General features: G+C 54.0%; 2 protein-coding genes across 2 annotated transcripts in view; one reads left to right on the top strand and one right to left on the bottom strand.

Annotated features, from left to right (window-relative positions):
• Positions 1-12019, top strand: part of LOC310660898 (uncharacterized protein) — a 561482-nt gene extending 549463 nt beyond the window's left edge. Inside the window, exon 7 of the transcript XR_014503665.1 lies at positions 11319-12019. The gene's annotated coding sequence lies outside the window, so the exon portion shown is untranslated. The remainder of the gene's footprint in view (positions 1-11318) is intronic.
• Positions 1-25194, bottom strand: part of ASIC3 (acid sensing ion channel subunit 3) — a gene marked incomplete at its 3' end in the record, with an annotated part of 26200 nt that extends 1006 nt beyond the window's left edge. The window contains exons 1-10 of the mRNA XM_083407212.1: positions 24625-25194; positions 15505-15864; positions 9049-9199; positions 4440-4567; positions 4064-4214; positions 3476-3532; positions 3219-3372; positions 1969-2060; positions 1798-1877; positions 162-302 (exon numbers count right to left, since the gene is read on the bottom strand). Of these exons, the coding sequence (XP_083263338.1) occupies positions 162-302; positions 1798-1877; positions 1969-2060; positions 3219-3372; positions 3476-3532; positions 4064-4214; positions 4440-4567; positions 9049-9199; positions 15505-15864; positions 24625-25182 (1872 nt within the window). The 5' untranslated portion in view covers positions 25183-25194. The remainder of the gene's footprint in view (positions 1-161; positions 303-1797; positions 1878-1968; positions 2061-3218; positions 3373-3475; positions 3533-4063; positions 4215-4439; positions 4568-9048; positions 9200-15504; positions 15865-24624) is intronic.
• Positions 25195-26420: the final 1226 nt, after the last annotated feature.

A 26420-nucleotide genomic window follows, 5' to 3' on the forward strand; every position in this document is an offset into this window, starting at 1 on the left:
CTTTTCCATCCCACCAACAAAACCCCAGCTCTCCACATTTGGGTGTGGGGCCATGCGCCATACCAAAAAGGCCCATTCCCCCAGGCCCCCTCCCCGTTTGGGAAAGATGCAGATGGGGGACCATTCCCCCAGGCCCCCTCCCCAGCCACCCCCAGCCCCACCCCCCTTTGGGCTCTCCAAGCCTGAGCCCAGGGGACCGGGGGGGGGGGAGCAGGGGGGTGCCACTTTACCAGGTTGTCGCTGTTGCTGCGATCCGCCTGCTTCCTCGCCTGGTAGTAGCTGAGAAGTTTGTCCCGCAACACCTGCCAGGCAGCAGAGGGGGGGGGGGGGAGAGAGGCAGAGAGTGGGGGTCCCTGGCTGGCTGGGGGGGGGGGAGAACCTAAGAAGAGCCTGCTGGATCCAGCCAATGGCTCACCTGGTCCAGCCTCCTGTCCTCAATGGCCAACCAGCTGCCCATTATGGGGAACCAGCAAGCAAGATTTGAACCCAAGCTCAGCTCTCCCCTCCTGGGCCTTGGAAGCATCTCCTGCCTCTGACTGTGGAGACAGTGCAGAGCCATCCTGGCCAGGGGCCATCAACGACCCTCTCCCCCTCCATGCCTTTGTCTGATCCTCTTCTAAAGCCCTCCACAGCCTCCTGCGGAAGGGAGTTCCACAGTTTAACTTCCCTTTAAAGGTAAAGGGACCCCTGACCATTAGGTCCAGTTGCGGACGACTCTGGGGTTGCGGCGCTCATCTCGCTTTATTGGCCGAGGGAGCCGGCATACAGCTTCTGGGTCATGTGTCCAGCAGGACTAAACCACTTCTGGAGAACCAGAGCAATGCCATTTACCTTCCCGCCAGAGCGGTCCCTATTTACCGTATTTTTCGCACCATAGGACGCACCAGACAATAGGACGCACTTTGTTTTAGAGGGGGGAGAACAAGAAAAAAAAAATTCTCCCCCTCTCTGCCCAGCGCCCCTTCAGCAAAGCGGCAGGAGGCGCTGCGCAGAGAGGGGGAGAACTTTCCCCCTCTTGTTTTCCCGCTCTAAAACAAGGTGCCGTTTAAGGTGCGTTCAGGCGGCTACCTTGGAAGCCTGGAGAGCGAGAGAGGTTGGTGTGCACCGACCCCTCTTGCTCTCCAGGCTTCAGGTTCCTTTCAACCTGCTCTTTGGGGCTGGCGGGGGGAAGCCCACCACCAGCCCCAAAGAGCAGGTCGGGGAGCAGCGGAAAGGCACAGCGGAGAGGCTCCTGCCATAGCCGCACGTCACCTCTCCAGCCGGGAGAGGGTTGCGGGGCTATGGCGTCTTCGCTCCATAGGACGCACACACATTTCCCTTTCATTTTTGAAGGGGAAAAAGTGCGTCCTATAGAGCGAAAAATACGGTATCTACTTGCACTTTGATGTGCTTTCGAACTGCTAGGCTGGCAGGAGCAGGGACCGAGCAACGGGAGCTCACCCCGTCTCGGGGATTCGAACCGCCAACCATCTGATTCGCAAGCCCTAGGCTCTGTGGTTTAACCCACAGTGCCACCTGCGTCCCTTTAATCTGTCCTAAACCTCCTGACACTCAGCTTCACTGTCCTTGCATTCTAGTGAGAGAGAAAAATCTCTGTCCAGAATGCGTAACTTTACAAACTTCTATCCTGTGTGGCCTTTTCTCCAGCCTCAAAAGCCACAAACAGCACGATTTAATCCAAAACCTCCTGAGCAGCCGCAGAGTGCCTTCCTATGGCAACGATGCTTCCACACCTGTACCCCCCCCCCGGCCTCTCCATCCCAGCTTCCCCCTGCCCCCCCCCCGGCCACCACTCACCTCATACAGGTAGTCGAAGATCTCCAGGATGGTGAGGAGGCTGGCGCCAATGAAGAGGCCCATCTGGCCCCCAATGTCCCCTGGGGGGAGGCAAAGAAAGAGAGGTCACTCTGCCTGGACCCCCCCCACCCCTAATTCCTCCCCCCTCCCTCCCTGGGGCCCCTCACTCACCCAGCAGCCCAGCCACTTCGTAGGCCTTCTTCTGCTCGATGGTCTCGTAGTTCAGCGCTTCGAAGAAGATGTCCAGCACCAAAAGATTCTCCCTGAGACCAGATGGGGGGGTCAGGAGACGCAGGCAGGGGGGAGCCCTGGGCTTGCCCCCCTCCCCAAAGCCCTGGGGAAGCCCTCAGGCAGGGCTGGGAGGGGATGCCATCGGGATAGACTGCCCCTGCACATGGGGTCCCCACTTGGCTGCCATTCATTAGGGGACGGGTTGCGTGGAACTGGAAATGTCCATATTGCCCAGACTGTGGGAGAGCATTTGAGCCTCAATGCCAGAGGTTTTGATGTATCTGAATTTACATTTATGCCAAAACAACAACAACCAGCTAAAGCAGCTCTTTGCTAGAGATGTCATAAGGATAAATCCTCTTTAGGCATAGACTTTGGACAAATATATTGATATTTGGAACGAGTTGGTGTGGAATGGAGGGGGTTATTAGCAACCATATATAGATTAGGATAAAAGGGACGCAGGTGGTGCTGTGGGTCAAATCACAGAGCCTAGGACTTGCTGATCAGAAGGTCGGCGGTTTGAATCCCCACGACGGGGTGAGCGCCCGTTGCTCAGTCCCTGCTCCTGCCAACCTAGTAGTTTGAAAGCACGTCAAAGTGCAAGTAGATCAATAGGTACCGCTCCGGCGGAAGGTAAACGGCGTTTCCGTGCGCTGCTCTGGTTCACCAGAAGCGGCTTAGTCATGCTGGCCACATGACCCAGAAGCTGTATGCTGGCTCCCTCGGCCAGTAAAGCAAGATGAGCGCCGCAACCCCAGAGTCGGCCACGACTGGACCCAACAGTCAGGGGTCCCTTTACCTTTACCTTTATAGATTAGGATAATATCACTTACGTTCCTTTTTAGCGAGGCCTTTGGTTGATCTCATCAACATCCCATACTCTTTTAAAATGTGGCTTTTGGGGGAGGGGGTATTATTGGATTATTGCTTTTATTTTAATTTTATATACTGTGATTTTTTTATGTGAACCATCCTGAGACCCCCCGGTATAGGACGGTATATAAATCCAATTAATAATAATAATAATAATAATAATAATAATAATAATAATAATAAATACCACATTTATAAATGAAAATCTTTCAACAGAGTTCCAAAATAAAGAAATAAGGGGGCTGGTGCAGCTGGGGGCATCTTTCCGGAGGGGGCCAGCCGTAGAGGGGGCCCGGGGGGGGGCCTCTACTCACGCGATGTACTGCTCGCTGCGGTTGTACTTCTTGGCCAGGTACTTGGCGGAGGCCTTGCTGGGGATCTTGACCACGGAGAGCTCCTTGCCGTAGCGCACCGTCTCGCAGGGGGTCTGGCAGGAGCAGAACTCATTGTCCTTCTCCACCAGGAAGTCTGGGGGGGCAGGGGGCAGGTCAGGGCTGGCCGGAGAGGGACAGGAATCTCTCTCCAGCCCTCCACCCAACCCAGGGGTCCGGGGGGGGGGGTCCATGCTTACCCAGGGCCGGGTCGGCACACTCCTTGTACTGCTCCGGGGTGCAGAGGTTGGCGTTACCTGGGCACGAGGAACAGCGGTTGAGGCACCGGAGGCACGGTGGGCAGCAGAGCACCCACTTTCCTGCATCTCCCTGTGAGGGTGCTGGTCATTCGAGGTGCCCTGTAGGGTGGGCACCTGGCCCAATCAATGCCAAGGGCCTTTGGGAGGGTCCCCTTGACCCACTGCCACCCCCAAAGTGCATCGGGCATTGCCAGGGCCAATGGGGTGTGTGTCCCATTGCAGGCAATTTGACTCGATGATGTTTGGGGTCTCTTCCAATTCTACCAGTTTACAATTCATTAGAGGTTTCTAAATGGAGGTCTGGGGTTCCTTAGCTGTGATTCCCACATTGTAAGGGGCTGCCCTAGATGCCCTTTGGGGGTCCCTTCCAGCTCTTAGAGATGCCAGAATGATCAAGCAATGACAGGTCAACCCGAGTATGTGGACCCCAGGAGCCTGCCCAGGGCCACAGCCTCCCACGTCTCCAGCCGCCCAGATTTGACGTCCGTCTCCCTGCCCCCCGCTCTCAGCCCACCCCCCTGCCCCGACCTGGCATGTGCACCATGCGGCAATTGCAGTTCTCGGCCAGGTAGCGCGTCTCGCAGTCGATGCGGCAGGCGGCCATGCTGTAGTTGGCAAAGAAGGCTGACTCCACAGGGTTCGATTTGCAGTCACCCCACGGCGGGGGGAGGTAGAAGATCTGCGGAGGAAGGGGGAAGAGGGGGGTTGGCTGACCTCTCTCAGGACCTCTGGTGTCCATTGTCACCCCAAGACCAAGCCCCCCTCTCTGCCCCACAGATGTACTGTTTCCTAGAGAAATCCCATAGAAGATAGCAGGAAAGGCGGAGAGCCAGGAAGCCGGCCCTGGGAGTGGGCAGGGGGATCGCGCTGCCCAGAAAGCCCTGCCCACAAGAGGGGCACATACCCTTTGCTGCTGGCAGGAGACGAAGGTCTGGAAGCCAGGAGCCACGCCAAAGCCCAGCTGGTCAATGGAGGGGGGCTCGTTCTGGCTGTGGATCTGCACCTTCACCCCAGCTTCGTAGGAGGTCTCATCTGCAACACAAACACAAGCGCATTGGGGAGAAGGAATGGGCCGGATCCTGAGCACGGGAACTGGTGCTGCTGGGTGTGGAAGGAGGCAGACGGGCAAATGAGATGGAGGGAAGCACATTGTCATGTGAATGTGTGATAGGAATTTTGAGGTCTTAGATATATGTTAAATGTTCATAAGTGTACCAACCAGTGCGGTGTATAGGAGCCAGTGTGGTGTAGTGATTAAGAGCGGTAGACTCATAATCCCCGCTCCTCCACCTGCAGCTGCTGGGTGACCTTGGGCCAGTCACACTTCTCTGAAGTCTCTCAGCCCCACTCACCTCACAGAGGAAGGGAAAGGAGAATGTGAGCCGCTTTGAGACTCCTTCTGGTAGCGATAAAGCGGGATATCAAATCCAAAAAATCCAAGCACGTACATAGATCAGCACAGGAACACTGACCTGGAACCATTTTTGATTCCCAAGCTGACCAAATGTTTTCTCTGCAAGGTCAAAGGAAAATGGAAAAGCCTCCCCATTGTCTTTTCCTTCACAAATCCTGTCTTAAGGGTATGTCTGGGTTTGAATAGGGTGAGCCTGTGACCTGGCTCAGGAACTAAGTATTTTTCATTACAAAAGACTGGCCAGGCTCCGCAGGGTATCCAATCAAGTAAGCATTAAGAGGTAACCTGTCAGACGAGATAAACAAGTTACTCAGATTTCAGCTGTAGACCACCCTTTCTGTGATGTAAGTATGATGTCTCTGGGGGGTGGTCTTGAGCTACACCCCTTCTGTGATGTAGGTATGATGTTTCTGGGGGTGGTCTTGGACTCCAGGGCGGGCAATTTCAAAAGTCTTTATAAGCCCTTGCACAGCATTTTTGTGGGTCCTCTTCCTCTCCTGCGTGTGGTGAGTGAGGACCCTGTTGCAACAGGTCAATAAAGATCAAGCTTACTAGCTGCTTTGCTTCTCAATATTCTCTGGTTGGCCTCTGTTATTTTCTCCTACCAATAGGGAACCTAATGTAAGGACTCTGTACAGGCTCTTGGACACCCCATAAGGGGAAAGGGGCAAATTTTTATTGTTTACAACATGGAGCACCCTGAGATCTGCAGATGTGGGGAAGCAAATTTAATAGTTAACGTGCGGAACTCCCTTCCACAGGAGGCGCTGATGACTGACAACCTGGATTAAAAAAGGATTAGGGAAAGTCATGGAGGAGGAGGAGGAGAAGCCAATCGAGGGCCACTAGCCATCATGGCTACGATCTGCCTCCATGGTCAAAGGCGCCTCTGGGTACCATTTGCTGGACACCACTGGAGAAGAAAGGTCTCTTGGGCTCAGGTCCTGATTGGGCCATTGGCCAGATCCAGCAGGATCTCCTTCTTGTCTTCCGCCCCTGGGCTCTGTGCTACCCCTGCTCTGCTTTCTCTAAGACCACCCGACCCTCTGCCTCTTGTCTCCCACCCTTTTCTCCACCAGAATCTGCCCAGCCCCACTGAACTCTGCCTTAAGCAGGAGGTCAAAGAATAACAGAATTGTAGAGCTGGGACCCCGAGGGTCATCCAGTCCAACCCCCTGCAATGCAGGAACCTCAGCTAAAGCATTGTTGACAGCTGGACACCCAACCTCTGCTTAAAAACCTCCAAGGAAGGAGATTCCACCACCTCCTTCAGGAGACCACTCCACTGTGGAACAGCTCTGCCTCTCAAAGTTTTTCTGTATGTTTAGTCGGAATTTCCTTTCTTGCAACTGGAAGCCAAGGGTTCAAGTCCTTCCCATCTTCCTCCTCCATCTTCCATGTTACAGCCCTTGGGATATTTGAAGGCGGCTCTCATTTCTCCTCTCAGCCTGGAGATACGGGCCCAAAAAATAGTATCACTTTCCATCTGCCCCTTTCTCTCAATGGACAATACTTCGTTCAGATAGGATTCTAAAACATGAATCAAACAAATATTCTGAACAAAACAGGCTGTGGTTCACCTCTGGGAGACCCTCTCAAGTCTAGCAGGAAATTCTGGTGTTTGACAAGTCTCTGTTGAATGGCCCAGCAGGGCATCTTCTGTGTATGAATGGGAGCTCTGTGACAATGGATTCTGGAGGCCAGGCATTCACCAGTTCAAAAGGATGTCTCAGCCGGGTCGTTCTCAGGTATGGCCAGGCATCTGCAGAAACGCTGAGCATGACCCAGTTTACATAACCACCATTTATGTTTGTATCTTTTGGGAGAGGACTCTCAATTCCAGGGTCATGGATTTGAGCCCCACTATTATGGAAATTATGGGGGGGGAGGGCACATCTTTAAAGTTGTTAAATGTTACAGATATTATGCATAAAGGTATCCTTTCGAATTGACAGCTCAGGGAAGTTGCCTAGCTTTAAAAATCATATAAAATCAACTCCTTTGCCAGTTTCCTTCATTCCACCGCCAATTTGCTTCATTGGCCAAGGACTTGGAAGCCACTCGGTCCCCGCCATAATCCCTCAAGTGGGAGGTCATGTATTCACAGGAAGGGACTCATAGGTGTCAATCTCTGGGCAAAGGCACTCCTCCGGACTTGCCCAGGTGACAGACTATGCAAACCCAAGTTCTCTTGTCCCTTCGTAGCAGGTGCTTAGAATGTACTTCCCAATCCTGTATCCTGTATCCCCAACAAATTCCTCCTAAGTATAACCCTCCCCTTTTCTGATGCATCAATGATGTATCAATGATGCTGTACAAACTGTATTCTGGGATATGGTGGGAAAGATTTAAAAGTCCTTGTCACCCCATCCTCGGGGTTCAAAATTCCTCTTTGAACCTATTGCGCAATAAACCTTGGTCTGCCACGATTTGCTCCGGCTGGTGGCTGGACTCCTTCCTTTATTCCGCAGGGACCAGCTGGGGGACTGAGCAGCCTCACACCGAGATTTCTCCATAACACCCACATTGGGCGAAAGATTCCTGCATTCCAGGAGGTTGGACCAACTATGATTTGATGATCTCGGGTGGTCTTTCTCTTATAATTTCTGAATGCACAATGTTCAAGGCTCCACTCCTCCTTCTGCAACAGACCAATAAAGGTCAGCAGCTTGCCTTGCTTCTGCCTCCATTGGTATCCCTGACCGATAGCGGACCTCAAGGGGTCCCTTGGTAGGGAGCTGGGCTGTAAAAGCCGACCTCCAATTTTTTCTTATACAGTAACAATAATAAAGGTGAAATGGGAGTTTAGGAGCAGAAAGAGGAAGAAGGAAAGGGGGTCTCCTTCTGGGCAGCCTGGAAGCTTCAGGAGGCTGAGAGAGCCCAGGACCCCTGAACCCCACAGAGGGGGCAGTGGAGAATTCAGCCAGGCCTGGGATACTGCTGCTGCTGCAGGATGAGCCCCCTGTCATAAGAGGGTCAGGGTCAGAGAGGGGAATAAAAGAGAATGACCCTACCAATATCAAATATATAGTATTCTGCCTTAACACCCTACAAGAACACAAAATGTGCCTTGGAGAATTAATTTTCATATTTCACCCCCTAGCCAGGAAGGAGCAGATCCTGAGTAACTCTCAGTGGCTCTGGGGTCCCCAGGAATTTCTCCTGTGGGAAGATCTGCAGTCAAAATGACAATAAAGTTAGCTCTATAATCATAAGAAAGGGTTAAGACTCTTAGACAGGGGTAGGCAACCCAAGGCCTGGGGGCCAGGTGTGGCCCAATTGCCTTCTCAGTCCGACCCACAGACAGTCCGGGAATCAGCATGTTTTTACATGAGTAGAATGTGTCCTTTCATTTAAAATGCATCTCTGGGTTATTTGTGGGGCATAGGAATTCATTCATTATTTTTATAAAAAAATATAGTCCAGCCCACCACCTGGTCTGAGGGATGGTGGACTGGCCCACAGCTGAAAAGGTTGCTGACCCCTGCCTCTTAGCGTTCCCATATTCCCAGAGAAGACAGATCTGTGGTGTCATATCCCCTACATCCCGTGGCATCTTAATTTTAATTTTTCCTCCTTCCTCCTTGCCTCAGTGTCTCTCTTCCTTTTGAAGCCAGCAACTGAGCAGAAATACATGCCTGGGCTTTGCTCAGACCTCAGATTCCATTTTGGAAACATGTTTTGTCTTTTGTAACTTAAGATGTATTTTTACCTGCATGCTGTTTTGATGCATTTGCTGTCTGCATTGAAATGTAAGTAAACCTTTTCATTTATCTTACAAAAGTGTGTGTTTTGTAGCAATGGGGACAAAGGGGGGAAAGGTCAGCAGACCACAAATAAACAGGGACAAAAAGGTGTATTGGACTAATTCCCAGCTTCCAGTAAACTGCAAAGTGCCTAAGTGTTTTTTCTTTGCTAAAAGGGCTTCACAGCCTGTTTACTCTCATATTTCTAACACATGTGCGGGACAGGAGATTTAAATTTTAATTGACAGACTTAATCTTCAATCCACCTCCATTGTGTCCTGGGATCAAACAGGGCCCATCCCCAAGAAGGACCACTGTGCCCACCCTAAGCCCTCCTCCGACCCCTCACTCACCCGTTTCTCCCCAGACAGGCAGGTACTCATCCTGCTGGATGTTCAGCATCAGTTCCAGACCATTGCCCGTTCCGCCCTTGACCGTCGTGAGGAGTTCGTGGCCAGGAGCCCCTGAGTTGAAGGTGTAGCACTTTCCCAACCGGGTGAAGATCTGCAGGAGGGGGGAGGAGAAAGGGGTGGCGTGAGGAGGAAGGTGGAACAGAGGAAGCTGCTGTGCTCCAAAGCCAGACCATGGCTCCATCCACCTCAGTATTGTCTACACTGGCTGGCAGCAATGGCTCAACAGAGTCCCTGGCAGGCGGTGCTCCCATCCCTGAATGAATCTTGAACCCAGGACCGTCTGCATGCAAAGCTAGTGCTCTGACTTTTTTTTTAAAAAAGCCAAGTTTATAGTCCTCAAGGTTCTAGACAAAAGCATGCGCTAAAGAGCATAGAAACTGCCTTGGATTATTGGTCCAGCCAGCAATGACTGGCAGCAGTGGGTCTCCAGGGTTTCAGCCTCAGGGGTACCTTCTGGCCCTACCTGGGAACTGAACCCGGGACCTGCCCCACTGAGCCTGGCATTCCTATGGGGTCCAAAGGGCCTTGGAGACCCCTCCAGCTCCTCTATCGCCTGCTTTCTTGAGCAGAGGGGCACCCAGGAGATCTCCCACCAGGACCCCCCACCCCCTTCTGGTTGCCCTTTTGGGGCTTCTGGTATGGAAGGTGGGGGACCCTCCAAGAGTCTGAGAGGGAGAGGGGGAAAAAGCACCAGAAACGTGGAAAGAAGCTTTTGTCACGCTTATACCGAAGATAGAGACTGAAAAACATCAACTTAAAAACTACCGCCCAATATCGTTATTGAATGTGGATTACAAAATATTTGCAGATATTTTGGCTAGAAGATTTAAGAAAGTATTAATAGAGGAGATTCATAAAGATCAAGCAGGCTTTCTCCCAGGAAGACATTTATCTGACAATGTGAGGAATATAATAGACATATTGGAATTTTTGGAGGAAAAAATAAATACAAAAGCAGTTTTGATATTTGTGGATGCGGAGAAGGCCTTCGACAATATTTCTTGGAGTTTTTTGAAGAAGAATCTCCAAGGTATGGGGGTAGGCCAAGAATTTGAAAATGGTATAAGTGCAATCTACTCTGAACAAAAAGCTAAACTAATTGTAAATAATGTAATAACTGAGGAGTTCAGAATAGAGAAAGGCACACGACAAGGTTGCCCAATTTCCCCTTTGCTTTTTATATCAGTCCTGGAGGTGTTGCTGAATATGATTAGAAAGGACCAATTGGTTAGAGGGATACAGGTCGGATCTAAACAATATAAATTAAGAGCATTTGCAGATGATTTAGTTTTGACATTGCAGGAACCAGAATCCAGTGTAAAAAGAGTCTTAGAATTGATTCAAGAGTTTGGTCGATTGGCAGGGTTTAAACTAAACAAAGTTAAAACTAAGGTTTTGACAAAGAATTTAACAGAAACTGAGAAAGAAAAGTTTCAGAATGAGACAGGATTGACAATAGTGAAAAAAGTGAAATACCTGGGAATTACCATGTCTGCTAAAAATGGGAACTTATATAAAGATAACTACGATAAATGTTGGTCGGAGATAAAGAAAGATCTAGAAATATGGTCTAATTTGAAACTCTCGCTAATGGGTCGCATTGCTGTGATAAAGATGAATGTATTGCCAAGAATGTTGTTTTTATTTCAGACATTGCAGATTATAAACAAAATTGACTGTTTCAGGAAGTGGCAAAAGGACATATCTAGATTTGTCTGGCAGGGCAAAAAGCCAAGGATAAAATTTAAAATATTAACTGATGTTAAGGAAAGAGGGGGCTTTGCCCTGCCGGACTTGAAACTTTACTATGAAGCAGCAGCTTTTTGCTGGTTAAAAGAATGGCTACTTCTGGAAAACACCGACATATTGGACTTAGAAGGATTTAATAATGCTTTTGGTTGGCATGCATATCTATGGTATGACAAGGTTAAAGTGCACAAAATGTTTAAAATCCACATTGTCAGAAATGCACTGTTTAAAGTTTGGATGAGGTATAAAGATTTGCTTGAAAATAAGACTCCAAGGTGGTTGTCCCCAATGGAAGCAAAAGCACTAAAAAAACTCAATATGGAGGCCAATTGGCCAAAATATTGGGAGATTTTAGAGCAAGATGGTGATAAAGTGAAATTACAGAGTTATGATAAATTAAAAAGCAAGGTTCGAGATTGGCTCCATTATCATCAAATAATGGAGGCTTTCAAAATGGATAGAAAAATTGGCTTCCAGGTGGAAAAATCAAAATTGGAAACAGAACTGTTAGAACCTAAAACTAAGATTCTGTCAAGAATGTATAACTTGCTGTTGAAATGGAATACACAAGATGAGGAAGTGAAATCAGCGATGGTTAAGTGGGCCCAAGATTTGGGTCATAACATAATGTTTGCTGACTGGGAAAGGTTATGGACCACTGGTATGAAATTTACAGCATCTAATGCCTTAAGAGAGAATATTATGAAAATGATATACAGGTGGTACATGACACCAGTCAAGCTTGCAAAAATCTATCACTTACCTGACAATAAATGTTGGAAATGTCAAGAGGCTGAAGGTACATTCTTTCACCTTTGGTGGACGTGCCCAAGGATAAAGACATTCTGGGAGATGATTTATAATGAACTGAAAAAAGTTTTTAAATACACATTCTTGAAGAAACCAGAGGCCTTTCTCCTGGGTATGGTTAGCCAACAGGTGCACAAGAAGGATAGGACATTTTTTATGTATGCTACAGCAGCAGCAAGGATACTTATCGCACAGTATTGGAAGACCCAACAGCTACCCACACTGGAAGAATGGCAGATGAAAGTCATCGACTACATGGAATTGGCAGAAATGACCGGCAGAATCAGAGACCAGGGTGAAGAGACGGTGAAGGAAGACTGGAGAAAATTTAAGGACTATTTACAGAAACATTATAAGATAATGAACGTTTGATGACATCGGATTGAGGGCGGATGGGTATTTGGGAAAAAGTGAATAGAGAAAGATTTAATATTTTGTCAGACTCAAGGAAATGCAACTATTTACTAGACTTTAAGAGTATTAGAAAATTAAAATATGATAGAGGAAAAGAATTTGCAGACAGAATATTTGATTTGGAATACAGAGAAGGAAGGTCTGGGGAAGTCGGAGAAAGAAGTCAATGTAAAGAATATAAGGAGACAAAAATTGTTTTTAATATGTTTATTCTCTTTGTTGTATTTTTGCTGTTTTGTGTTTGTGTGTTGTAGTATCTATTTTTTTGTTTTTTCTGTTACCTTTAGGTGCTGTTGTGAGGTGGTTTGTTTATTGTTGTTTTAAGTTTTTGTCATAAAACTCAATAAAATATTATTTTAAAAAAAACAAGAGCCTGAGAGGGAGCAGGGGCCCCCCACAAACTCTTGTCCCCCCTGAGCACTGGCCAGGCAGACTGCTCCCCCCCAACCACATCAGCGGAGGCACTGCTGGCTGCCTGCCCTGCAGGGGGAGTGGTCTGGGAAAAGTTTTCCTCCCCCTCTCTGTAACTGGTGGACATTCCATGGATTGGATTCTGTGGATTTATTTGTGCGATGCTGAGTTAATCTGTGGAACTCCCTACCCCAGGAGGCAGGGAAGGGGAAGGAAGGAACAGTCCTGCTCTCTTCTGCCTTGGTCAGACCACATCTGACAACACTGTGTCCAATTCTGGGCTGGAATGTGGACAGAGGGGGGCGACCAAGAGGATCAAGGGTCTGGAAGCTGTGGCAGGAATTTATGTATAGGTTGGGGACGGGTTGCCCCTCCAGCAGATATCACGCACATGCAGCCCACTACCAAAATCAGCACAATCACTTTTGTGACTTTTGTGACTTGTCCCCACAAAACACTTCATCACAGTTTCTTCCTATCTGTTCAAAGGGCTTTTGCTGCACGATACCAAATGTAAGAATTCACTGATCAATGGATCTCTGTACTGGCTCACTGGGAAAACTTCAGAAATTCATCTAGACCTGTGAGCTCAGCTCCTCAGCAGCCCCTCTGCCTGAGGGATAATCCCTGGCCTCCTGATACCTGAGTGCCAGACAGGTAGCCCTTCCAGAAATAAACCCAGATGAAGACAAAAGGGTGGGATTAACCTGGCTGGGAAACAGGGAAATGTAAATATCTCTTTTGTTCCACTTGATGAGTGTTTGGTGGAGGGCAAGGGGAACCATGGGGCAGGGTCCAGGATGCTCAGATTCCTGCCACCAGACCTCCCCTTTCATGGTGTAACCGTGATGTATGAATGATGTAGTTGGGGGGGGGTGTAACATGGGGATTAAAAGGTAAAGGTACCCCTGCCCGTATGGGCCAGTCTTGCCATACTCTAGGGTTGTGCGCTCATCTCACTCTAGAGGCCGGGGGCCAGCGCTGTCCGGAGACACTTCTGGGTCACGTGGCCAGCGTAACATCGCTGCTCTGGCGAGCCAGAGCCGCACACGGAAACGCCGTTTACCTTCCCGCTGGTAAGCGGTCCCTATTTATCTACTTGCACCCGAGAGTGCTTTCGAACTGCTAGGTTGGCCGGCGCTGGGACCGAACGACGGGAGCGCACCCCGCCGCGGGGATTCGAACTGCCGACCTTTCGATCGGCAAGTCCTAGGCGCTGAGGCCTTTACCCACAGCGCCACCCGCGTCCCAACATGGGGATTAGCAGCTAATAAAAGTTTGGGTTCTCTTTTGTTCAGGGCTTCCATCTAGTTCCACCTTGTGGCAGGTGGGAGTCCTGTCCAGTCTTCAATAAAGACCAAGCCAACTGGCTGCTGTTTTGTTCTGGTCTTCCTGGCTGGTGTCCTTGGTGTTTTGTTTTGTTTTTGTCCAAGGGAGCCCTCAGATTTCTCCATTAGCAAAGCCAAGCCTTATGAGGAATGGTTGAAGGAGCTGGAGATGTTGAAGCTGATTAGGCTGAGAGGAAACATGAGGACCATCTTCAAATATGGCTGTCACATGGAAGAGGGAACAAACTTGCTTCCTCCTGTTCTGGAAGGTAGGACTCGAAGCCATGGCTTCAAGGAAGGAGATTCCGATTCAACATCAGGAGAGCTTTCGGGCGGCAAGAGCTGTCTGGCAGTGGAATGGCCTCCCTTGAGAGGTTGTGGCCTCTCCTTCCTTGGAGGTTTTCAAGCAGAGGTTGGAGGGCCACTTGTCGTCATGGATGCTTCAGCTGAGATTCTAGATGACCCATGGGGTCCCTTCCAACGTCACAATCTATGCTTCTGTGGCCACCACCTTGGACAGCTTTAAAAGAGGATCGTGCAAATTCCTGTTCATTTTGAAGGCTCCTAGCCAGGCTGACTCTTCTCTGCTCTCCACCATCAGAGGAGGTGATGCTTCTGAACCCCAGTTGCTGGAAACCCAGAGAGTTGGTCTTGAGTTCGAATCCTGCTTGCTGCTTGTTTCCCTTTGGCCACACTGAGAACAGGAGGCTGAGCTGCACATGGAAGTCCAGAGGAAGCAGTGGGGAGGAAATCGATGACCCAGGAGGGGCTGGACGGCCCCAGAGACTCCTTCCACTCCCAGTCCCCTGCCAAGGTTCTTCCCAAATCTTGCGCAGGGCCGTTTCTGCGGCATGACAGCCTCCCCTCTGGCCCCCGCTGACCCAAAGCACATTGCCCCCCCTCCATGCCATCGTCCGTCTCGGGTTGCGCTGACGCTGCTCCAGCCTCTCATAGGAGACGTTGGGCGAAGCGGCAGGACTGATGCAGCTGAGCGCAGAGTAACAGGAGTGGCCTTGGGGACCAGGCTGGGCTGGGGGGGGGGCAGGAGGGGGGCAGAAGGAGGAAGAGGCAGCAGCTGGAGAGGAGATTGCCAGGAGGAGGGAAAGATGACCAGAGGGGGGGGAGAAGTGGGAGGGGGCATCTCAGGGGTCTCCCTAGGCAAGGCCTGGCCCCCCCGCCTCTGGGCAAGCCCCCCACCCCCAATGCCCGGCCCTAGATGCAAACCTCTGGTGTGTGCATTAGAGACTCCCTGAGAGAAAAGGGGGTGATGCTCAACTTTTCACCCAGAGGTGGGGGGATCTCCGGCTAAGTGGCTTCATTAGTCGTCCCCCCCAGGCCTCCCCAAGTGATCCCCCTGCCCTCTGCTGACACCCCACAGAAACGGACCCCAAATAGCGACTGCCATCCAGACTGAGCCCCACTGGGCATTTCAATTCTCGTCTTTTGAGGCCTGCTCTCATTCTTCTCCCAGCCTCTGACATAGACACATGGAGCTGTGGAGCTGGAGGGACCCCGAGGGTCATCTAGTCCAACCCTGTGCAAGGCAGCCATCACAGAATCGCATAAGGGACTCCCAAAGGGCATCCAGCTGACCCCCAATGGGGCTGCCATTAGGAGGTATGAAGCTGGGGGTTCTGAGGGTGCCCAAATTGGGGTGTGGGGAGGCCCAGGTGAGGGGACTCACGGCGGTGAAGTTGTGGGGCCCGCACCCCCGGGTCCCGAAGCGGCAGTCCAGCAGCATCTCCTCCAGGCTGTGGGCCGTGCGCTCCACAAAGTCCTTCATGTCGAAGCGGGGGGTGGGGTAGAAGCCGAGCCCCCCCTCGTCCGCCCTCCCCAGGGCCCTCAGGTACTCGGGGAAGGCGGGGGCCTCCACGCCCAGCAGCTCCCGGCCAACCCAGTGCAGGTCGTTGCGCGTCAGGCGGGAGCGGCGGACGCGGTTGAAGTTGCAGAGGGTGACGGCCGGGAAGAGCAGCAGGCGCCCGGCCTCTTCGTCCAGCATGGTGACGTGGTGGAACTCCTTGTAGTAGCGCACCCGCTCGCCCACCTGGTACAGGAAGATGCCCAGCGCCAGCAGGACGGCGCCTGCCCAGCCCGCCCGACGGGGGGTGAAGGGGCCCGGCAGGAAGACGTGGGCCAGGCCGTGCAGGGTGCAGCTGCCGGCAAAGGCGGCAAAGTCGGAGGGCCTGGGGGCCGCCTCGTCCGCTCCGGGCTCCGGCATGGCCCTCGATGGTCGGGAGCTGCGGGGTTGTGTTTCAGGAGGGAAGCTCTGGGCAGCAGAGGAGGAGCGGCAGCTGATCCCGGGCAGGTGATGGAGGAGGAGGAGGCTGCTTGGCCCAGGGCCAGGGGGGCAGGGAGGGAGGGCAGGCTGGGAGCCAGGGAGCTCTGGGAAGGAGGGGAGAGGCTGGGTGGTGGGGGTGCTGCACTCAGGCCCCACGTGGAACCCCAGAAGGGCAGAGCTGGAAGGGACCCCCGAGGGTCATCTAGCCCAGCCCCCCGCAAGGCCAAAGGAACGCTGACAGATGGCTACCCAACCTCTGCGTAAAGACCTCCAGGGGAGGAGAGTCCATTGGTTCCTGACAGTGATTGGCGGGATGCAGCGTTGTTGAAGGGATTTAAGTCTAGGTTGTGGGGGGGGGGTGTTTGCCCCTCCTGCAGATATCACGCACATGCAGCCCACTACCAAAACCAGCACAATCGCTTTTGTGATTTGTCCCCACAAAACACTTCATCACAGTTTCTTCCTATCCATTCAAAGGGCCTCTGCTGCACGATACCAAATCTAAGAATTCGCTGATCAAAGGATCTCTGTACTGGCTCACTGGGAAAACTTCAGAAATTCATATAGACACGTGAGGTCAGCTACTCAGACGCCCCTCTGCCTGAGGGATAATCCCTGGCATCCTGATACCTGAGTGCCAGACAGGTAGCCAGTCCAGAAATAACAAACCCAGAGGAAGACAAAAGGGTGTGATGAACTTGGCAGGGAAACAGGGAAATGTAAAGATCTCTTTTGTTCCACTTGATGGGTGTTTGGTGGAGGGCAAGGGGAACCATGGGGCAGGGTCCAGGATGCTCAGATTCCTGCCACCAGACCTCCCCAGCGCGCAAGTTGGGGAACCCCCAAGGGAAGACGGCTCAGAGCCCGGGAAGTGGGGGTGGGGAGAAGAAGTCTAGTGTCTGGATCAAGGGAAATAAGAGACCCACTCTCTTCTGCCTTGATCAGACCACACCTGACAATACTGTGTCCAGTTCTGGGCACCACAACTTGAGGATGTTGACAAGCTGGAAGGTGGGCAGAGGAGGGAGACCAAGAGGATCAGGGGTCTGGAAGTCAAGCCTTATGAGGAGCGGTTGAAGGACCTGGGTATGTCTAGCCTGGAAAAGATGAGGCTGTGAGGAGATATCAGAGCCATCTTCCAATATCTACAGGGCTGTCACTTGCTGGTTTTCTCCTGCTCTGGAGGGACTCAAACCAATGGATTCAAGTTGCAAGGAAGGAGATTCAAAAAACCTTTCTGACAGTCAGAGCTGCTTGACAGTGAGACAAAAGGGGATGAACTCTCCTTCCTTGGAGGTTTTTAAGCAGAGGTTGGCTGGCCTCTGTCAGGGATGCTTTTGTGGACTGGATGACCCTTTGGGTCCCCCCTTCCAGCTCTCTGGTCCTACGAGATGACTTCCCTGACACCAAGTGGTGAGTTCTTGCTCCCAAGGGTTCCATTCTAGCTCTGACCATCAGAAAGTTCTTCCTGCTGTTGAGCCAGACTCTAACCTTTGTGGGAACTGAAAGACTAACATATCGTATTTTTCGTCCTATAGGGCGCACCGGCCCATAGGACGCACCTCGTTTTTTTGGGGGGGGGGAAATGAATAAAAAAATTTTATTCCCCCCCCAGCTGCGGCTGCTGCCCCAAGCCTTGCGGACACCCACCAGAAGCAAGGGGAGCCCTCCGGAGGGCTCCCCGTGCTTCGGGCGGCAGGCTGCTGCCCCAAGCCTCGCGCGCTCGGCGGGACCTCCCGTCGGGTGCGCAAGGCTTGCGGACACTCGCCCGAAGCACAGGGAGTCCTCCGGAGGGCTCCCCGTGCTTCGGGCGGCAGGCTGCTGCCCGCAAGCCTTGTGAGCCCGTGGGAACTCCCGCAGGGCTTGCAAGGTTTGCGGATAGCTTCCTCTAGCCTGGAGAGCAAGAGGGGTCGGTGCGCACCGATGCCTCTCGCTCTCCAGGCTTCAGCGAAAGCCTGCATTCGCCCCATAGTACGCACACACATTTCCCCTTCATTTTTGGGGGGGGGAAAGTGCGTCCTATAGGGCGAAAAATACGGTATTTCCTAATGGCATAAGCTCCAAAAGGCTATGGAACTCTCAGCACATGAAGAACTGAGCAGCATGTGCACTTAACTTATTGTCTTTCACTCACTTCCTGCCTTGGCCCAGCACAATTTAGCAAAGCACGATTTAGCAAAGCACGATGCGCAACCGCCGAAACCCAGAAGTAACCTGTTCTGCTACTTCCGTGTTTCAGCGGTCCACAACCCGAAAAAACACAACCTGAAGCGTCTGTAACCCGAGGTATGGCTGCATATGTTTGCAATACTTCCCACCCCCTCATGCAAATAAGTATGGGTTCAAAGTGGCAACCAATTTTAATCTGGCCTGTTATTGAACCCCAACGTCCCATTAAAAAAGGGAAAAGTTGCTCCCACTTTCCAAAGGCGGCTCAGTCAAAGAAAATTTTAAGCCTACATTCAGCAATACATTTCACGGGGCATTCTGCCACATTCTTTCTCTCTCTCACACACACAAATGCACACATGTTTTTGACAGTAGAAATGATGCACACAAGAGGAAGTCTGAGAGCTAAACAAAGGCTGAAGGGGGGGGATTTTCAAGGTGCAAATGACTCAGATTCTCAAATATTTGGGCTGCAGTCCTAACCCCAACCCGACACACCTGGGGCTCTGGAAGTAAGCCTTGCTGAATTCAATGGGACTTACTTCTGAGTAAGGACAGGAGTGCACCGTCAGTCACTGTGAAAATGGCATTTCAGAAATCTGGCTAGTGGGCGGTTGGTGAGAAAGACAAGGGAAGGTTTGCGGGGGGAGGGAGAGTTTAAACACAGTAAAAGCTCTGCAAATCCATGGCTGGATTGCACAGGCAGATTCTGCACACAAGATGGGGGAGAGACGCCCCCCCCATCGCCTCCTCCTCCTCCTCTTCTAAAGGACAAGGCAGCAAAGAGGGACATCGCCACCCCTCTGTCTCCAGTAAAGATGCAAGTCGCCCCCAGCACACAGGTGAGGGGGCAAGGCAAAGCCAGCGAGGAAGCCCCATCTCTCCTGCCCCCCCCCGCCCCAGTTCAAGAGCCCTTCCGGACAGTAAAACATGCCCCCTGCCCCAATCTGCTGCCATGTTCTGCCCCCAAACACCCTCCGCAAAGCCCACGAAGGCAGAAAGCAGGATGGCCTCTGTGTGCTGCCCCCACACCAACCCCAAACAGAAGGGGAGAGGGGGCTGCACAGTGTCCCTTCCAACTCCTGGACCTGCTCTGCAGAACAAGAGGAAGCCATCGCGTCCTGGAGAAAGTCTGCTCTCCAGTCAGGGGGGTGCCCTGCACAGTTTGTTGCCTAACTTTGCTTCCCAGTGGGCTGCAGATGGATGTTTTATTCATTTCATTTTTTTTAAAGAAAGCTCAGGCTCTGGGGATTCGAGTTCTGGTGCCCTTGCTCCAGCTGCACCCTGGGCGGCTCAGCTTTGGGGAGGAGGCAGGGAAAGGCCTCCCAAGGGCGTAAGGAGAGCCTGGCGGATCAGGTCCAGCCACTCAGCAGTTAGAGCCCAGCCATCACGGTTCATAGCCATCAGTGGCCTTTTCCTCCTCCATGAATTTGCCTAACCCCCTTTAAAAGTCATTCAGGCTGCTGGCCGTACCTGCCTGCTGCGGGAAGGAGTTCCACAGTTTAACTCAGGGAGAAAGGCTTTCTTTTCTCTGTAACAGAGTTCTAGGAGGTGGGAACGAGGCCAGCTTTTGCTTAAAAACATGCAAAAACAGCCAATAACGGTTAGAGTACCAGGCTAGGACCTGGAAGAAACCAGGGTTCAAATGACCACTTGACCACAAAGCGAGTGGCCATGAGGGCCATAGTTGAGTCAGCTGCTTCGTGGAGAAGTACCGTATTTTTCGCTTCATAAGACACACCTTTTTCCTCCTAAAAAGTAAGGGGAAATGTCTGTGCGTCTTATGGATTGAATGCATGGTCCCTGGAGCCGAATTGCCCAGGGGCAAAAAGCAGATCGTCCTTTTTTTTGGAAAGAGGGAAGGGGGTGTTGAAACAAAGCCGCTGATCGTTTGCCGAGAGATAAGGGACTCTAGCGATAAAGGAGGCTGCCTGGGAGGGGGGAGGTAAAAACCCATGGATCCTCTGGATTTTTACATTGAGTCACCCCAAATTCACCATCACATAGCATGTCCATGGCTACAGCCTACACCAAGAAAATCACACACTCACTGTTTCGTGGGGCCGCAATGGTGCAAAAACGTGGTTACAAAGCACGGATCCACATGGATTCTCCCAGATTTTTGCAATGGGCTACCCCAAACTCACTGTCAAATCACATGTCTGTGTCCACAACATGATCCACAAAAATCATACATCCACTGTTTTGTTCAGAGTATTTTTTTCTTGTTTTCCTCCTCTAAAAACTAGGTGCGTCTTATGGAGTGAAAAATACGGTGCTTCTTTTTAGAATACAGAGAGTTTTATGATGGCAGCCCAGAAACAGGCTGTTGCCCAGCTGCCTCCCTGGGAGGGCTACTCAGCAACTTTCCTCCTCTGAAGTGGCAAAACTTGCAGGAATTATTCAAGGTAATTGAGTCTCAATCCGTCTGCAAGGAATTCAGGCAGGCAGAGCGGCGGCGGCGGAGGAGGAGGAGGAGGAGGAGGAGGAGGGCAAAGCGAGGCTCTGGGATGAAATGGCTTAATTGTGCAGGGAGCTCATTTGCTGGGTGGCACCCCCCCCTTGAGTCTGGAAGGATCAATAGTGCAGAAACACAGAGCTAATTGCAGCCAGTGTGTTTTTTAAAAAGGCAAAGGGTGCTTGTGTGAGAGCGAATATTGGGGAATATTGGGGAAGGGATAGGAAGCAGCTCAGGGCGTCTGAAAACACCCCTGCAGAAATCAATAAATTGATGGCCTCTTATAATAATAATAATAATTTATTATTTATACCCCGCCCATCTGGCTGGGTTTCACAGAAGAGCAGAAATGAGTGAGGGGGCCAGATGAGACCAGGAACGGCCCCCGGTTTCTCAGAAGGAGAGATCCAGAAGGGCAGGTGTTTTCTTCCTTTTTTTGGCTGAGGGAAGAAACTGCCATGTGTGTGTGTGTTTTTGTGTGTGTGTGTGTGTGTGTAAAACCACACTCTGGGCACCTTCCTTGGCAGGCTGCCCCCTCTCGTGAGATGCTTCCCCCACAATGGCTATCCAGCTGGAGCCTGCAGGACCCTTCCCCACAAGCGACCGGGGGGGGGGGGGGAGCAGCTGGTGCCCTGGCAACAAGCTCAGTTGCCTTGAAGATGGGCAAATTCACCATGGCAACGGATTGTCCCAGGAAGGAGTGGATGTTGTCAAGGCAACGGGTGCTTTGCAGGAAGTGCAATGGGGCGGGGGGGGGGAGCCACAGGCAAACTGCAGAGGGCCCCCTGGCTGTGGGGCAGGAGACTCTGGGGTCTCCTCTATTGAGCCACCTGCCCAGGGCAGCACCTTGTGAGCGGCTTTTGATCTGGGCAATCCGGACGGAAGGAGAAGCTTCTTTCAAGGCAAACTCAGGGCCCCCTGAGCCCCCCCAGCCCCCAAAGCGCACACCAAAGCAGTTCCCTCCCCCTGCTCTTTGGCCTCCCCACATACAGTCATCAGAGGTAGACTGCCTCTTGCCATGGAAGGTCCATTTCCAGCTGTCGTGGCCAATGGCAATTAATAAACCTGTTACCCCAAAAAGGGAGACTTTGCATGCTGCCCCCCTGCAAAGGAGTCCCTGGTTGCCCCCCTGGCAGAAGGGGCCCCTGGACTGGGCCAGATTTCTAAGAGGTGGGCAGAAGAGGGGAGGAATTTGGGGGTCCAAGACAGAAGCAGGGTCATTCCTCTGGGGCAGGGGGGTGTCCCAGTGGCAGGAAAAACAGAATCATGGAACTGGAGAGTTGGAAGGGACCCTCAAGGGCCATCTAGTCTTCCCCTACCAGCTTCCAAGCCTCAGGTGTCTGGGGAGGGAAGGGGGCCGGGCAGAGGAGCGGCTGTCCTTTCCACCCATTCAACTCCCCACCCCCCACGACGCCCCCAGCCTCCTTGGGGCATACTAAGCAGTGCCCAGGGGCAACGTTTCATAGTTTTTGGGGGTGCTGGTGAGAGATTTGCAGCAATACCCTGGGGTACGTTTAAGATGACCTGGAAAGCTGGAGTTTGAGGGGGGGGGAGAAAGAGCTGCCCCCTCCCTGGCCCAAGCCCTCACAGTGAAACTTCGTAACATAAGATTTTAGGCCACCCTAGTCCAGCCTCCTGTTATCGCAGGCACAATGGGGAGCCCCCAGGCAGGATCCGACCACAGGGGCAGCCCTCCCCCCTCCTGAGGGATTGGGAGACATTGGCTGTGGAGGCAGAGCAGAGCCATCCTGGATGGAGCCCTGTCTGCCTGCACTATGTCTTGTGACCAATTATGCAGGGTGGGGCTTACCTGCCCCTCCATATTTTATTCAAGCTGGCCCCCTGCCCCCCCCCCGTACTGACTGTGGCCTTAGCAAGGCCCTGCCCATCCCCCTCACTCCTGCTCGCCCCATAGCTCAGCTGACTCCCCACTGCCCTGACCGCCTTCTGGTGTCCTCCCAACCAACCCCTTAATTTCCTGGGCCTCTATGTGCCCCCCCCGAGTTCTGCCCCCCCTTTTGATCAACCAGCCTAGCATCCCTCACCTCCTTGTGGGTGGAATGGGGGGGGGGGAGGCAGAGGATCACACTCTGCAGCCCCTGAAGTGAGGGACCCCCACCCGGTATCCATTGAGACAAAGCAGCCCCCACAACACCCCCCCCCAGTGGAAACAGCTCTGCCCCTTATAGAGAAATCCCCATAGGAGCCAGCTCCTGGGGAGGCCTGGGCCCCACAACACTGATGGGCATTGCCATTCAAATGTGCCATGCCTTGGAATCAATTATGTGGGGCAGAGCTTACCAGGGCTCCCCCAATATTTTATTCAAGGCGGCACCCTGTTTTGCAGATTCAGAATCTGGGGAGGGGGGCCCTGCTGGTTCATGAGATGGGGCTTTTGCTCAGGGGGTGGGGGGGCTGATCTCGCTCCATTGCAGGGAATGGGCCTCTGAGCCCCCCAGCCCCGGGGAATGGCTGGCTTCCCGCCTCCCCACCAGAAGACCCCCTTCCTCTCCTTGACAGCTTCTCCCTGCAGCCCCCTAAGCAAGGCGGCCCTCTCTGCTCTCCTGTTCACCCCCCAGCTCCCCCACAAGCAGACCTGCCTCCTCCTGCAGCTGATCCCAGGGGCCCCATTGCTCCAGGAGCAGAGAGTTGTGGCCGTGGCCCCCACTGCAGGGCTGCTGTGCTCCCCTTTCAGCTGGGGCCCCCAAGGGACCTGCCTCAAGAGGTCTCAGAGGAGATGCAAGCCCCGCGCCCACTGTCTCCAAGTAGCCTTGGTCCAGCTAAGTCAACCACGAGGCTCCCCCCACGCCCCTTTCATTGCACACCGATGCCCACTTGTGCTCAGGATGGCACAGGGGCAGGTAGATGCCTCTTTGTGCCCAGAGCTGGTTTGCAAGAAGCTCTCAGGCCAGGTCTCTGTCTCTAGCTAACCAAATCTTACAGCTCACCCCCCATGAATGGGGCTGTTCATGCGGCCTTGCGAAATGCAGGCTTCTTCCTGGGATGGGGCCACACCCCATCCCCCTGCCCCCCTCCGACACCCCACTTGGGATCCTACCTGGGCCCAGAAGAGCGAAACCTCTGATGGCACAGGGCAGCCCCAGGAGCAGGCAATGAGGGCCCAGGGTGGAAGAGGAAGAGGAGGGAGGAGCGCAGGGTTTGGGGAATGCCGGCTGGGGTGGCGACTTGGCTCCCCAAATCCTGAGTTGTGCTGGAAGCCAGGGGTCCTGGGTTCAAATCCTCCCTGGGAAGGCATTTGCTGCTCTTTGCTTGACAAGCCCCCCCCCCCCCCGCTGAACCAAATTTAGCTGCCTGAGCTGAAGGGCAGGATGGCAGCCCCTACCCCCCCCCCCAGAAGCCAATCCGGGCTGACTGCTGCCCTGATCTGATGCTGAATTCAAGGTGTGCATGCGGTCCCCCCCCACACACACATAGTGCTGAGCCCAAAATTGAGAAGATCTATAACTGAGAACATCCTTTTGGGCACGCTGAGGTTCCCAGATTATCAAAGATGTCCAAAGTCTGCCCCTTCCTGACCCCAAACCCTGGGAAGAGGCGAGCCTCCCCCACCCACACAAGGTGACAGGTGTGCCTCTCTCTTCCAGCAGGTGTGAACCGCAGGAAGAATTGCCAGGAGGGCTGCTTGCCCCTACCTGGCCCGGGACCTCGCCTCCCTCTGCCCGACGGTAGGACCACTCTTCCCAGCAACCATACTTAAGGAGAGCCTCCAGCTGGATCCGGCCCGCGGGGGGCAGCCTAGCCCCGCACCCCGTTCCCTCAGTGGCCACGCAGCCGGCACCCTCCGCGGGAAACGCGCAAGCGGGACGGGAGCGCGGGCGCTGCGCGGTCCCCTCTGCCCTCCCTGCGGGCCCTCCCCCCTTGCCGGGCGCGCCCCTCACCACCGTGAAGTTGCTGGCGCTGCAGTTGGCGCCTCGGAAGGTGCACTGCCAGAGCATCTCGGCCAGGTCGTGCCCGGTGCGGTTGTAGAAGTCGGCCATGTCGAAGGGGCGCGCCTTGAAGCCCCTGAAGTTGGCCCTGTCCCGCAGGGCGGCCAGCAGCTCGGGGTCGCCCAGCGGGGCCACCTCGTGGCGCGCGTCCAGCAGGGCCAGCAGGTCGCCCACGTGGTAGAGGTCGTTGCGCGTGATCTTGGAGAAGCGGAACTCGTTGAGGTTGCAGAGGGTGACGGCGGGGAAGGTGAGGTTGGGCGCGGCCACCTCGTCCAGCTTGGTGACATGCGGGTAGCTGAGGAAGTAGGCGACGCGCTCGGCGCAGACCAGCGCCAGAAGTGCCAGGGAGCCCCCGAAGGCCAGCGCCCACAGCAGGCGGCGCAGGGAGCGCGAGCCGTGCGCCACGAGGTGGCTCAGCCCGTGCAGGGACGAGCCGCGCGCGAAGGCCTGCAGGCCGGGCAGGCGCTCCCCCCCGCGGGCCATGCCAACCCCGGGCACCTCCCGCATCATGGCATCTCCCGGAGGGGCGCCACCCGCGCAGCCTCCGCGCGCCGCGCAGCCCCACCTGCTGCTGCTGCCGCCGCTGCCGCTGCTCAGGCGCGCACCCCCCGCTGCCACGCGGCGCGCTCCCCGCTGGCCCGGCGCCCGTGGCCTGGGCGCCCTGCGCGGCGCTGCCGGGGGGCTCTCTCCGGCGCAGCGCCCATCCCCGGGAGGCGAGGCGAGGGGGCGGCAGCGGGGGCGGCCCCTCCCCAGTCACCGCGACGGGCCGGGGGTCCTGCGAGCGCAGCCTCGCCCTCCTGCCGGAGAAAGTCCCGCAAGGGCGCAGCAGGCGGCCGGGCAGAGGCGCAGCGCGGGGGGCTCTGCGGTGGATGCGGCAGGCTCAGCTGCGCGCCTCCCGCTCCTGCCGCTCATCGGCTCACTGCCTGCCGCCGCCTCTGCCTCTTTCGCAGTCTGCGGCTCCGGCTGCTGCGGAAGCGGCTCCGCGCGCGCCCCGCTCCGGACCCCGCCGCGCAGGGAAGGGTCCTCGGCCAGCCCCCTCCCCGCCCAGCCAGGCCCGCCTCCCCCCCGAGACCCAACAGCAGCCGGGGACTCCAGAGCGCCCTCCTTCCCCTCCGAGACGGAGGCTCTGGCAGGGAGCAGGGGGAGCCAAGGCGGCTCTGGGCCACTTGAGCTGGAGCGGTGGCTCAGAAGAAGAGAGCCGTAGAGTTGGAAGGGACCCCCAAAGGTCATCTAGACCAACCTCCTGCAATGCAGGAGTCGCAACGCCAGAGCTCTCCAAGGGCTCCCCGACACTAAGCTGCCTCTGTGTGGTGCCTGGAACTGGGGGCCACTTCCCTTACATGGGCCTCTCGCCTCAGATTCCCAAGACTGCGCCCCCCCCACAGGTGGCCCAGGAGGAAGCGGGCGCCAGAAGGGTGGGAAGAGGCACCAGCAACAGGCCAGGCCATGCGAAGGGAGGGGCGGAGGAAATCGCCCTGCCCTCCCTCCAGGAGTGTGGACCGAGTGCGAATTTCAATTTCTCACTCCTGCAACATTTGCAGAACCTTCTGCTCCCCATGGCCGGCCCAATCCCTCCTTGGATGGCCAATCAATGCCCCTCTTGCCCCACTGGAGGGTAACTGGTCTTCAGAGGGTCGGTACCCCACATCCTGGAGGCAGCCATTGTGCTAGCCGCCTGCTCCCCCAAAGATCTGCCCCACCTTTTAACCCCGTCTAAACTGGTAGCCATCGTGCCATCCTGTGGCAGG

This window comes from Podarcis tiliguerta, assembly GCF_965153285.1.
Source record: "Podarcis tiliguerta genome assembly, chromosome: 12".
Lineage (NCBI taxonomy): Eukaryota > Metazoa > Chordata > Lepidosauria > Squamata > Lacertidae > Podarcis > Podarcis tiliguerta.